This window comes from Gymnogyps californianus, chromosome 5 (assembly GCF_018139145.2).
Source record: "Gymnogyps californianus isolate 813 chromosome 5, ASM1813914v2, whole genome shotgun sequence".
In the NCBI taxonomy this organism is placed as follows: Eukaryota; Metazoa; Chordata; class Aves; order Accipitriformes; family Cathartidae; genus Gymnogyps; species Gymnogyps californianus.
Window position 1 is genome coordinate 26,930,393 of NC_059475.1, and position 14,437 is coordinate 26,944,829.

The window sequence follows — 14,437 nt, forward strand, 5'->3', positions numbered from 1 at the left end:
AACTTCCATTTAAAAATTACACTTTTCATAAATACACTGACTTTAGCATTAAGTATCTTACATGCCACTGTATTGTATTTTAAATACAATGTAAACATCTCCAAATGCTGGCCATCTCATCTTTACCTGTGCAGTTTTTGGACGCTTGGGAGAGGGGCAGGGATGTGAGGGAAGAAAGAACAGATGAATGAAAGAAAAATGCACCCCAGAGTACTTTGGCTGATGTTCCTGAGTTAGCCCTAGTACTTGCACTGGTTCCAAGGTCCTTACTGCCCATTTTGGAGAGGGAGCTTGTTCCAGCGGAGCATGCGTGTTCTTGACACGCTGTGCTCAGGGGGCATTTGACATTAGAAAGGGGTGAGTGGTGAAGTGAGCAGAAGCCACGCGTTCCTGAGGAAAATACATTGCGGTTCCTTTGGACATTAATATTAGAGGGGGCTGTACATCTTCTGCTATTTTAGCAGTACTGCTATTTGAGCTCGGGGAGAATTACTCATCTCCTTTCACAGAACAGGAGTTGCACCCACAAGTTAGTTGGGGGGTGAAAGTTGATCCCAGCAGCTCAAACTATGACACACTTTCAGAAATATACCCTGGCCTCTAGTGGAATAGTTATATGCTGCATGTTGCATACATCTCCCCATTAAAACAAGGGTATGTTAGTTAGCCAAATGATTAACCTTACCTGTGTAAGAAGCTGAGGAAAACTTTCCCCTCCTTTCCTAAAGCCAGTAAGAGTTTTCTTAGAGTCTTGCTGCTCAGTTACAGCCGGCTCCTTTTGGAAACAGCTTTAGTAGTGAGTAAACAGCTGATACCACAGCATGGAATAGCACAGATTTCTGATTTAAATGAATTAATACTAAGAATGGGCTAATTCTTTGGCCTAAACCTCGGCTTAAATCAAGGTTCTTTTGGGAAATGATGGCCTGAGCCAACACTAGACACACCTGTTGCAAAAGTGTTCAAGCCAACTTCAGATAGCTCCTTGCCCTAATTTGGGTCTGAATTACACAGACCTGCAGCAATAGAGTTGGTGCGTAAACATCCCTTACAACTGGACAATAACAGGACCATGGAGGTACAGTTCAAAAAACAGCACAAAAAAAGACACAGCCTTGGACTTAATCCCTTGTAAACAGAAGAAAAAGAAATCAAAAGAACTGTCCCCCTTAAACCATCAATGAGCAAATCGCCAATAATTCAAACCTGGAGTTACTTGCAATGTCTGTGTCCGCGACTGGAGACTGTAGCAGCATCCCATGGGCTGGTATTTCCACAGCTATGGCACTGCTCTCCACACGCTGACATGCCACCTCTTCCTGGTGTTAACCCACAGCTCTGCCCAGGCTGCGCTTTCCAGAGTCTCTCCTCACTCCCTCCGAGGTCACACGGCCCCATTTTCTTGTCTGGGTTTTTGTATGGATGCCCGAGAAGTGTTGAGTGATGGGGCCAATGTGCAGAGGAATCCAGCCAGCAGGGTGAGGCCCAGGCCTCCCCAGGCACAGAACATGGACCAGCCATAGCCATGACTGATGTCCTCTGGCAGCCCATAGACATAGCGAGGATAGCGAGACAACTCAAAATTGATCCCAGCTACGCATGTGCAGAGTGAGATGATACAGCATGTACCTGCAGGAGAAAAGCAAGAGGGTTTTACACTGCCCTCAGACAGGTTAATTATGCTCTGTTTTTTTCCCTAGGTATTGTCAAAATCAAGAATTACCCCCCCCTTTTCTTTTTTTTTGGTAGTCCTACCGGTCACTCTTCTTACAAGGCGGGGGCGGGGGGAGGCAAAATACGTAGGACTACAGGATACCTCACTTCACAAATAACCAATACTGCCTTAGCTCCCTCTGTTGCTATTTCAAACTCAGTCATGTGTAGTTCATCATGCTTCAATTCTCCTGAGACTTTATTTCCAATGACTAATGTCATCAGGTTCCGGACAGTACTTGAGCAGTCTCTCCTATGGAGGGTAAATAGCTGAAGTCCAGGGCTGCAAAGTGCAGCACTGCTTGGTTTCTACTAGGAACATTCAGACTCCCACCAGCTGTAGCCTAGGTCCATATAAAGTGCCCAGGATTTTGTCATCTGCTACACATTCACTAAGCACCTATATAGAGGAGCAAAAAAGCCAAAAAGAAACTTGTAGCACAAGGCACTCTAATATGTCTAATATACACTAGTACACTAGACTCAAGGTCCAGGTGATGATTCTATTCTCTCCAGCTCTGGATCTGTGTCTAAATACTAATGACAGCTCTTACTGCTGACGGCATGCCCATCACGGTAAGTGCAGAAGCACTCAAAGGGGACCCTGTCTACCTGTTCCACTTATAATCCTTTACTCTCTCACTGCTGTGTGATAAAGAAATGAAAATGTTCCCAAAGGAAACTGCAGTTAAGCAGCTCATAAGATGATCAAGGACAGCACAAGCCTAACTTCCAGCCTTTCTAGCATCATGCCATGTCAGCAGGGTGGTTTTCTGTGCAGTTCCCCAAAAACACTCCTTGAGGAGGCTTACTTATGGCAAGGGAAGATTCCCCCCTCTGCCCAAAAGTGGCACCAAACCAGTGCTACACCTATTTGTTTAATTGATATAGATGCTGTTATATCACCAAGTTCCTTGCTTGCAGCCATTATAGATGCTGACACTGGGCCTCTAGGGTAGCAGCTCTGGCTTTTAAGTAGAGCCTCATTTTTCATACTTGAAAGTTGCCTATTTACTGCTTGCAATTTAAGAGTCCCCATCCTTGGAGCATCGCAGTAGCTCACCCTTTTGGTGCATTTGTTGCTACTATGCCCCTTTGGCCATGCAGAAAGTCCGCTCCCAGCCAGGAGGAACAGATGTAACACTCCTGGCAAGCACTGAGCTCGTGCCCTTACCACTGGGCCAATGTTCTCCAGGCTTGGCTGGGTTTGGACTTCATTGTTACCCAAAGATGTGAGCACCTTTGTGCAGCAGAAAGGTGCTCTCCATTCATTTTTGTTTGTTTGTTTGTTTGTTTGTTAAGATGCCCTAGTGAAAACTGAGCTGAGCTGTCTGACAGGAGCCGCAGGCTCCACACACTCAGAGCAGGCAAGAGGACTGTGCTCATTGTGCACATGGTCCCTGTGGCTACACACCAGCTCTCCAGAGCAGAAGGCTCGTGTACATACAGCGAGGTCTACTCAGAAACATGCAAATACCCATGCAAGCATAGCTCCTGCCCAGTGCTGGTGCTTTGCTGCACTAAAGAACTGCTTCATGTGTTTGCTGTGGGCTGACTTTACTTTTAAGAGCACCTCCCTAGCCAGCAATACTGACTCTGGTGACTTCAGGAGTAGAAGCGAAAGGTTCTCACCTCCCATTAGGAAGAGCAGCCCAGCCACATACTGCATGAGCTCCTGCTGTTTGCAGCAGCCCAGCACACCAATGATCCACCCAAACAGGATGATGGAGACTGCCATGCCAATGAAGCCAGCTGTCATCCTCCGCAGATCTGAGGAAAGAGAAAGGAGAAAAGCAAGAAAGAAGACATGAAGATGGCGGCACCCAGACAGGACAGCCAGGGGAGAGTCCAGACAGATTTAGATTTGCTGGTTCTAAAGTTTATATTTCACCCGCGGACTCCGCCTCCTGTAGCTTCTTTGAGGTAGACAGTTTGCCCATTACATTGAAACTAAGGGAATCCAGCTAACTTGACTCCCTTCTGCTGGGCACTGTACAACTAGGGAGCATTTCTGTCCTGATCAAGAGCAATACTGGCCAAATGCTCCCCAACATGGGCCAGAAGGGGTGCATTATGAAGTCAGCAATGATTTGTAAATGTTAGTACTGCAAGGGCTTTTTTTTTTTTATGTGTGTGGTGTGTTTCTTTGGGATGGAGTTTGTTGGGTGAGTGTCTGCTGAAAACAGAAATAAAAGAAGTGAGAGGGGACGCTGAAGAGAAGTAAAGGACTACCGCATGGAAGGCAGATAGTGTGAACTGAAAAGTGGAATAGTGGGAGGACAGAAGCAGACAGCAGATCAATACAGTATGATGGGAACAACTCCAGTAACAAGCTCCAAAAAAAACCTTGGGCACCAGTGATATGAACAGCACTTTGTTGTCATCCATAATACAAGTGCTGTTCTTGTCTCCTCCTAGTTCAGTCTCTAGCTGGATTTCCTCAGCACTGAGGCTCACATGACAGGGGCTAGGCAGAATTATGTGAGGCAATAGAACCAGAAAACAAACACAGAGAGAAGCAGGAGCAGAAAAAACTGATTAAATCATTCTCAGTGATAGGCTACAGGTCAGTCATCTGTGTGAGAAGGACTTGGGCATGAGGCAGCTTGTGGGCCAGGAGCTGGTAACAGGAGGTTGCAAAGACAAACTGAGATGTTCCCTGAAAGAGCTGGTTGCCAGGGAGCTGCACCAGGTCACTGGTATGCACACAGAAAAATGCAACAAGATCTATACAGACTATACGGTGATGCAGCACCTTTGCTGTAAGCCAGCTATGAATTGTCTGTCCCCAGATCCAGAATATGATTACACCTTGCAACACACTACACACATGCCTGTATTCCTGAATTCACCGCTTAAGCCCCTCCAAATCTCATGTCCCCTTCCAATTATACTGCAACTGCTTGCCCTTCCTCACTAACAAACATGTATTTATGCTTAGAGCCTAGTGACGGCTAGCTGATTCAGAGCCCTCACTTGGTATTGCATTAAGGCATTAAGTAATCCAAACAGTCTCGTACGCTGCTTTGGGTTACTTACGGAGTGCATGCCACTCATCCTGCCGGATGGTGTTTGTGATGTTGATGGGTAAGTTGCGAGGCAGAGAGCTGGAGGTGTAGTGGTACTTCACAGCAGTGCAGCGCTGAATAACTCCTGTAAAAGAGACATCAGTGTGAAACAGCATGCAACCCCTGTGCCTTGCACATGCTGCTGAGTTGGTGGGCCCAGCAGAGCTCACACAGGGGAAGCCTTAGTTCAGTAACAGAGCAAATGTAACCAAAAAAGAGCTGTTTACTTCAAAGGCTTTGGGGATTAGGAGGGGAGGGAGCCTTGCTACAAAGAACACCGGCAAAGAGGGAGCAAGGTGCTGACCCAGGCAGGCTCCAGGAAGGAACAGCTGAAGGTAAACAGTAATGACAGTCACCAAAACCAGCTCCAGAAGCTTTGTAGAGGAACTGGTATGATCTCTTTGGGATGGCTGAGGAGACAAGAACATAGCCGAGTACCAACAGGACTGCTTTGTCTCTAAGAAGACAGAGTTGAATCACTTTGAAAATTTTGAATGAATGCTGGGAGGTAAACTGCATGGGAGAAAAGTTTGAATTCACTCCAGTAGTCATTGGCTCTTTGCTTTACTTTCAATGAACAATAGTACCCAAGCAGGCTTGTTTCCATTATAGCTTAAAGAAAAGTGTACCCCAGATGCAAATATGAACCTACATGCATGCTCTTCCTGAAAGGGATTTTTAGTTTAGAAAACAACCCATAACAGAGAAGATACTGGGAGTGGAGGGAGAGGAAGGTGCCTTGCCCTCCCTGTTATAAATAAAGCCAGGGCCGGGGTGGGGGAGAATAAACGTGGATGGTGGGGTAGAAGAGAACAGCCAGAAAGGTAAGAGAGATAAATAGTACAAAAAGTTCCCCTTAAACAATGGCTACAGGGTCATTACCGCTCTTTGAATGCTGGGGCAGAAGAACCATTCAGAAACAATCAGTTGGCCAGTGAGCTAATTAAGCTGGTGAACAATCACTAGCAGGGAGCTGCAGACTCAGTGATCGGCTTTGCAAAAGACACTAGAAAACCCAGGAGAAGAAAAGGGCTGTGTGCTGCTCCTGCAGCAATGGGAAGCAGGATTTTGTTCTCTAATAATGTTCACTGGGACTGTACTGACCTGGTTCCTGCAAGGACCTGCAAAGAGGAAGCCCCAGCTTCACAAGATTAGGAGTTGCACAGAAGAGGCCCAGCCAATTCCAGCCATCAGGCCAGGGAGGGAAAGGTGATCTTAATTTCCCCACATTAACAAAACAGTGACATTTATTACTGAGTGGAACAAGCAGACATGTACAGAACATGCCCCAAAAGGGGAAAACTCAAAGCTAGAGTTCCAAAAGCCTCTGAGCAGCAAAGCATTTCAAGTGGGCCCCCCATCCTCGGCTTTCCTTCCCACCACCCCCTTCCCCTGCTGTGGTTCCCTGCCGCCTCCCCCAACACCACAGAGCACTGGCAGTGATACACCGCTACACAGAGTTGCTGCCCTTCACCTTCAGCCATTCGCCCTCACCCTGCGGAACAGTGCACCCTCTTTGAGGCTATTTCAGGACAAGTCTGTAGTGCTGCCTGAGCAAATGGATCAGCAAGACACCCAGCAACAGAGGATGCCAATTCATTTGCAAAAGCTCTGTAAACATCGGAATTAAGAACTTAGGCCGTACAGAGCACATCACAGTATCTAATTTAATTTCTCCTATAACTATTGACTGAATTCAATTTCAATATTGAAATGATTTACATGTGTTGTTCAGAAATATGTCTATGGTACAAACTAATGACATCGGATTTTAGATTACAATGCACTGGATTCATTAAAAGTAAGATGTACGCACTTACATATTCTGATTATAAAATTACTATATATGAAGTAGTATTTTATATAAGAGCAAGGATTACTACTTTTATAGCTCATTAAAGAAAAATCAAAGACTAGAGACGTACATCCCTTATGATCAAAGCTATGGACTCCTCAGCTAAAATGTCACTGAGAAAATCTTTGCTCTGTATTATTACAAGAGTTTACATGTAGACTAAAAGTAAACCCTCTCCACCTTCTTATACAAATCTGGTTATTTAGAAGTTTTCAAATATCAATTCATTCTGCCTCTGGTTTAAAAACTTTACTCCTAATGCTTTCTTCCCCAGAATTCAAAGTGCTAATTTTATGCAGGTAGCACATAAAATTATATTAAAATAGCAAGGTTGCAAAACGAAGAGCTCAGGAGTTAGTAAATTTTAGGGTTTGTGCTCAGCACTGACCTCTAATCCATGGGCTTGGTGACAGCCTTTGATTACACCATCACAAGCCACTTTTCCAATAAGATTCCCATTTCTCTGAGAGCACAGGCTGGACCTGCTCTGGTGTGAGCCACCATAGGCAAAACAAGGGAGGCCTCTCTCTGTAGGTCTGCTAGAAAAGCTGAAACAGGTAGGCAAGAGAGTCAGAGGATCAGGGAAGCAGTGAGGGTGATCTCCCAGCTGAATACCTACCCACTTTCTCCCAGAAAATTATAACATGCACCCAGGCAATCCTCAGTAGCCAGACTTTACTAGTTCATGCTTCCCATTTTCTGAGGGAATCTCTAAGTCTAATTCGCAGAGATGCTATGCAGTCAAATATAGCCAGGTACTCCACGGGGCTGCATTTAGAGTGATATAACACCTTGTTCTCTAAGTACTCAAGAAAAAAAGAAAAAAAAAATCAAAATCAGGTTTGCAGTCTCAAAGTTATCACGAAGTCAAAGGTATTTCAAAGGTACTCCAATAATCCTTTGTCCTAAGCCCTTACAGACCTTAAATCGCAGTCTATAAAACAGGGACAGCATCCTGCCCTCTATTTCAGAAACCTGCTAGCAAAGTGATTTCACTTTTGTTTATAACACTCAGACGAGCACCGTAAGAAAGCCTGCCAAAATTAAAAACTTTGCCTTCAGGCAAGGGCTTGAATAGAATGGAGTCGTGTGAACAACAAGTAAGTGAGCGTTGTCTTTTTTGGCACACGAGTAAGTTGAGAATACAGGACAGAAGCGGGCAGGTGCTCATGTCATTAGCTTACCATAAAGCACATGTACAAGAAAAAGGTTACACAGACAGCCTGATCCTAGCATTTCTTAGGGGCGTTAAAAGAACACTATGAAAGTTGCACTGCATGTGCAATTTTCTTGATTAAAAAATAAACATAAGAAGCAATGAACTGCATCTGGCAGTGTCACATTGACACTTTCACGGCAGAGCTACACGCCTGTGCCCTCCCATGGCCAACATTGTTTCTCACACCTTGTCCTCAATGTGGTATTTTTTCCCCCCAGGATTGCAACTGCAGACAGGTTCCCCTCCCATACCCTCTCACAACCCTTGAGACACTACATGTGAGTGTCCCTGGATGAGTCCTTTCTCCTGACTGAACATGAAGGCTGGGAAAGATCAGAGAATGCTGGCTAGAAAGAATTTCTGGACCTCCAGATACCCAGGCAGAGCACAGGCCCCTTGTCCCTGGACTGCCAGACACCTGGAAACCCAGACCCAGGCCTGCTGTGACACATTCAATTTGTAATCCTGGGCTCAGCACACCCCAACTTTCTCCCAGCTTAGTTTTTGTGTCTCTCTGACTTTGAAACATGCGGGTTTTCTTCTCTACACTGCCTATGTGCCAGCATTATGAGAAGGAAACAGAGGGGTTCTCATTTTCAGTTCTGCTGTCTGGCCCAGTCCTATCTTAGAGCAGTTTGGCTCTCACACAGCTGGGAGAGACCCTCTCCTTCTCACCATGAGCAAGGCCAGGGAGCAGCCATGGGCAGTTAACACTGAGCTACCACATGAGCTCTGACCCTCCCCTCCCTCATGCCCCAGGACCAAGTGGCCACTGAAGCTCCCTGGCCTATTCCTACCATTTCTGCCCAGGATTGTGGAGAGCATCACAGCTATGGGATCACTGTCCACATCATCACCCAAAGGCCTCTAGATCTGTTAAATCAACCTTCCTTTAAAACACCATGATAACTCTTACAGATCATATTTACTGGCAGATCATACTTACCAAGGGCCATGACCAAACAGATTGAGTTTATTAAATACGCGACTATAATAGATGCTCTACAGACCTCACAGTCATTCCTGTAACGCTTCCAATTTATCATCAGTTGGAAAGGATGGGAACTACAGACACCAGGACTGAGCAGTTTTCTCGCAAGGGCCTCGTTACTGCCACAAACTGTTGTGTTCCTCTGCTTAAGCATCCAGTGGTTCTTCTCACTTTCTCAGCTACATCATGGTACTAAGAAGTCATTTCTGCCCAGTATATGTGACACGTACCAGTCCGATCCCAGAGTCTTTTCAAAGCAAGCTTGAAAAGCAACAAAATCCCCAGATTATGAACAGTGATGAACCTTTTCTTTTTTAATGCCTTCAATTTACTGGTGTTAAAATGCATGTTGTTCAAATGAATCCACCAAGTTATCCAAAGCAGCCTCTTAGAATGGATCTTTCCTAATTAATCATTTTCTACTGTCACCACTTCGTAAGCAACACTTTTTTCATATTAATAGAGAAGACCATTAAACAGTATGTAATAAATCCCTGCAGGACCTCAATACTTAAGGGTTCTCCATGCAAAAGGTTTTTGTTGCAGCATCAGTTATCCAGTGTGTAATCCACATAGCACAGGCTCTACAAGATGATGTATAGTGCTCAAGTTCTTACACTCACAGAGTCCCTCCCTACACACACACAGATCCTTAGTTTCCCCACCAAGTGTTTCAGTTCTTTGGCTGCTATCTTTTACTGATTGCTAATCTCTATTTTCCCCATTTGGTTTGTATATTATTTCTTCTTTTGCCTTCTTAATTGTATTTTTAAAATGAAACGATCTATTTTTTCACAGTTCCAAAATGGTGATTTTGCATTTTAAGAAAAATCCCACACATCATTCCCCTCTTACATTTAAACATTTCCCACTTCTCAGTTTTGCACTACATTTTTTAACTCCTGCTTTTTCCTTTTAAATATATGAAGTGAATATATTTTAAATTTTTTAAAAAATATATATTTTGGATATATAAATGTATGCATGTATATGCATCATCAGCTAAAATGCTCAAGTATGAAAGTTTCCACAGAACTGCTTTCTATTTATAGCAGTAGATAAATACAGGACTAGAAATCCATGGAATTATCTAAATGGATAAGGGTACTTACAGACTTAGTAATTTATTCAGAATTCAAGAGAAACCCAGAAAGGAAAGAAACCTTATTCCAGAGGTACTAGCAAAATGGAGAGTATAAACCCAAACCAAAATTACCACAGGACTGTCACCAAAAAAAAAAAAAGTTTACTCCTCTGTCACTAAAAGCCTATAAAAATCTCTAGTTTAAGGAATATTAGGAATATAAGAAGGCATCACAAATCACCAAAGAGCTAGCTGAAAACTTACTGCAAATGGATGAGAAAGTAGGACTTTCAGAGGTGTACAGTAGTGACCTTCAGCTCACAGTAGGAAAAAAATGCCCATTTTTTCTTTTGGAAGCCCCAGATCTAGTGTCGTGCTTGAGAGAACAGCTCAGCGACAGCCACACCTGACCATCGGCCAGCAAAGGCTGCTTAATCACAGTTGTCAGAGAAAAGATAGATACAGCAGGAACAAGGAAAGGCTCCTAGTAAAGCAGGTCAGGGGAAGGGATAAGAAGAGAGTCATATCTATTTAAAGATCTGACTACAAGAACTATTATTAATAACTTCCATCTATAAGATAAAACATAAATCTTTACAGTAGCAACTGCAGACCTAATAGGCAAAGAATATGAGGGAAGCAAGGTTTGTAGGGAAAGGCAAGGTCTTTTATTAGAAGAGCTGAAGAAAAAGATAAAGTAGAAGGAAAATCTTTTGGATTTAGAGTTCCTCCAGTTTTACACATCAGACTCTGAGGAAGTTAATTCACCACCCTGTAATGCCCTTGTGCATGCAGAATGCAGACTCTAGCCTCTCTGACCGTTGTGGTGTTGGGAAAATATCTCAGAAATAGAAGTATTGAGGACCAACCTAGTATTCTTCCCATCCCTTCCCCCAACCTTTGCTAATCTCAATGGGAGCTGAAAGCATTTGGCTTGCTGTGAAGCAAAAAAATAGATAAATACTTTACATTACAGGCACAATTAATAGAAAGAAATTAATGAGATGCCTTTTAGTGAAATGAGATCAACATGGAAATAAAAATGAAAATGCATAAAATGGATCCTAGGAGATTAAATAGAGAAAGAAGATAATCACACAGCACTAGAGTTTCTAAAAGTAAGAGTCACTGCTGTGCATTGGAAAGAATGGACAAAGACGAGCTAAGCTTCACAGTGCCAGTCTATCCATTCTCTGCTGTGCAGGACTAGCGTCACAGTTGGAAGCCACACTGAAGAACTGCTCCCACTTTCTTAAGATAGCATTTCCATTTTGTGCCTCAATGGAAGCACTTCTCCTAACTCCTGCTCTCCCTGTGCTAATGTGTATCTGCTGGAACAATAAGTCCTGTTATTTATCATTAACCATACACGGCATTTCTTATCCTAAGCTTTTTTTATATGTCATTTATTTTGGCTTAATGGGACAGCCCACCACATTATTTGTACCATCCAGTCCAGGAATTTTATTCATACTTCGTGAACTGCTTGTCTTTGTACCATGCACCACAATAGTAGAAGATCCACAGCTTTCTCTCCTGTCACCCCGTAGCCCTGAGTGAGATCTGTCACCATGAAGGCCTGGCAGTCCACTGCAGCAACAAGAACATCTCTATGCTAGAACAGGAACAACAGGTCCCTTTCCCCATGCTGCAAACATCACAGAGCTATAAACAATACTGTACATTTCTCAGCGCTCAATAACAAGAAGGTGTCAGGGTTAGGAGAATGCCTACAGAGACCTTGCTCGAGTGTCAGGCCCTGCACTGGGCCACAGAAGGGGCTCTCCGAGGACGTGGTCCCACCCAGCAGTGCAGCATTTTAAGCAGACAGGGAGGCGTACAAGACCCCGGGATCGGGTCAGGGCCACGCTCGCCGCTTCCCGCACGCCAGGGACACCCGGAGCCATGGGGGCTGTGCGGGGCTGCATCCGCGGCCTCCCGCCGGCCTGTTCATGCCGCAGCAGCGGCAGCCGCGGCTCCGCCCGCAGACCCAGGGCCCCGGCCGGGCCGCGCCGGCAGCCGCGCTCAGCACCACGGACAGCGGCAGCCCCCACTGCCTCCCCGCCGGGCCGGGGCCGGGCCGGGCCGGGCCGGGGCCGCCCCCACCCTTCCGTCGCCGCACCTTTCCGGATGAGCTCCTCGCTGTCCGGCTCGTAGCCCGCGCGGTGGCAGCGCCTCCAGAGCCCCGAGACGGTGGAGTTGAAGCGGCGGCCGCAGTGCGAGTCCAGAGCGGCGGCGGCCGGCGCGGGCGCCGGGGGCCGCCCGGGCAGCAGGGCCCGCGGGGGCCGGGCGCGGAGCGGCAGGTGCGAGCTGGGCGCCGACATGGAGCCGGGCGGGTCGCTGCGCTTGTGGCCGAAGCCGCGGCAGCGCTCACGGTGCCGTCGCGCGTCCGTCTCGTACCAGGAGTCGGTGCCGATGGCCACGGCCAGGAGGGCGAGGGCGGCGGCGGCCAGGAGCAGCCCGGAGCCGCTCAGCGCCTGAGCCGCGGCCGCCATCTTACCGCGCCGGGGGCGGCAGGGGCGGGCGCTTCCCCTGCAGCCGGGCTGGGGGCCTCCGCCCGCCGCGCCGCCCCCGGAAGGGAAACGGGGCCAGCGCCCCCTACTCCCTGACGCCAGGCCGCGGCAGGCGCCGCCCGGGCCGCGGTCCGAGCTGGGTCCTGCACCGGTGCAGCTTCCAGGGCACTCCAGGCCCGGTCTCAAGGGGGTCCCGGGGCCGCTCGCCGCCTCCCGCCACGTCGAGGGACGCCGCCCCCCGCCACAGCGCCCAGGGAGGGGGCCCAGCCCCGGCTCCTGCTCCGCGGCACGAGGCCCCTCATGGCCCGCGCGCGGGGCAACGGCCGCGCTAACGGCCAACAACGGCCACGGGGGGAGTCCATCTCTCGCCCCGAGGCGGTGTGTGGGTGCCCGCGGGCCGGCCGTCGGGCAGGCGGGAGCGGCAGCTACCAGGGTGCGACCGGGGGGAAGGGGTGAGCGCGGCCCCCAACCTTTTCCGCGGCCTCCTCTTGCCTCGTACTCGCCCCTCCAACCAACACCAGAGCTACCCGCCGCGGCTGGCCTGCCCGGAGGGCAGAAGGGCAGAGATCAGTCCTGCTAACACTGAGATCCCACAGGATCAAGCAGTTTCTAAAACGTGGATGAAATACAAACACAGCTAGCAACAGCAGTTGTTGGCATTTGATTACGATTTCTCCTCAACCCTTCATTATCAGTTAATGGAAAATAAGGCCTGAAGAGCGGAAAAACGTCAATCTACTTTATGCAATGAGAAGCAGGCTGAATCGAAGCCATTAGTTAAATGCAACATTTCCAAGGGCACAAAATCCCTTTTGATCCTGTTTGTTCTATGGGACTTGTTCCTCCAGCAGCACTATCAATCCCCAAAGCCAGTTGTTACGGCATCATCTTTTCAATTCTGGCCTCCAGATAAAATGATCTAGTGATATGGTAAGTCTAAATTACAAATTTAATGTCCAGTTTTAAAATACTTAGTTTTATTTGTTAAAAGTACTTTAAATTGTTTCCCAGGAGCAACTGTTCAACTGTAGGAGATTCAGATCCATCCCCCCCCACCCCTTGTCACTTCTTGCTCTCTTGGCCACACTGAGCACAACCTAAATGCCCTCCCCAGCACCTCTCCCGAACAGAGTAGTACTACTCTCCCCAGAGCACTATGACTGGTGGAAATGTGCAGCAACCACAGACAAAGCTTGTTTTAACCACATTTCAGCATGATCCTCTTCAGCAGTTTGCACTGGACAGATGGAATTACCATCCATGCAGCTGCACGTTAGTGCCTTCAAGGCAGACAAATTGAAAGGGCTGCTGTCAAAAGAATTTTCTTACACATACCAGCTAAATTAAGTCTTCCACATCAAGAATGAAAAATAATTTTCAAATACAATCACTGCTCTAGATAACATGGAAAAATCCTTCAATTATAACACCTCTTTCCTGCAAAGATCTGAATATTCACGTTTCCTAAATCTGCAATCCTGTTATGTCACCCTACTCTCTACATCAGTTCCTCAGGCTATAGTTTCAGAAGACAGGGGCTTCGGCAAGACCATCACCTTAGAAAGTTCCCATATACAAGACTCCTTCCAATTGTTCTCCCCTCTGTGCTACTGCAATTGTGTCAGAGCCACTCTTTGTGGAGCCTGTGAACCAGGCAGCTGATTAATCCCTATTATTTTTGATTACTTTTGAGAAGGAAAAAGGGGTGGGGGAGGGAGGCATACAGCACAGCCCCACAGGCAGGGGTACCAGCACAGCCAAAGAGTGCAGCATGGTGAACCCAGGGACAGAGATTCCAAAATGTAGATTGCTGGCAAAGTCCCCAGACCATGAAATCATGCACTTGATCACCTACCCACCTTCATCTTCTTCCAGCTCTTGGGCTATGGTTTTCCTTCTTCTTAAAGAAGACTTCCAGTAAGAAGTGAGCGCCATGTACTACCATTCAGTATTTATAGGCTGAAAATCTTTCAAATGAAGAGTGGGATAAGACA

General features: G+C 46.9%; 1 protein-coding gene across 1 annotated transcript; it reads right to left on the minus strand.

Moving 5' to 3' along the window:
- Positions 1-98: 98 nt before the first annotated feature.
- LOC127016838 (transmembrane protein 178B-like) lies at positions 99-12,425 on the minus strand. The gene is made up of 4 exons (XM_050897585.1): positions 12,053-12,425; positions 4,753-4,866; positions 3,346-3,483; positions 99-1,629 (listed from the first exon to the last, which is right to left on the minus strand). The coding sequence occupies exons 1-4, from the start codon at positions 12,423-12,425 to the stop codon at positions 1,385-1,387; spliced, it is 870 nt and encodes a 289-aa protein (XP_050753542.1). The 3' UTR covers positions 99-1,384.
- Between the last annotated feature and the right edge of the window lie 2,012 nt (positions 12,426-14,437).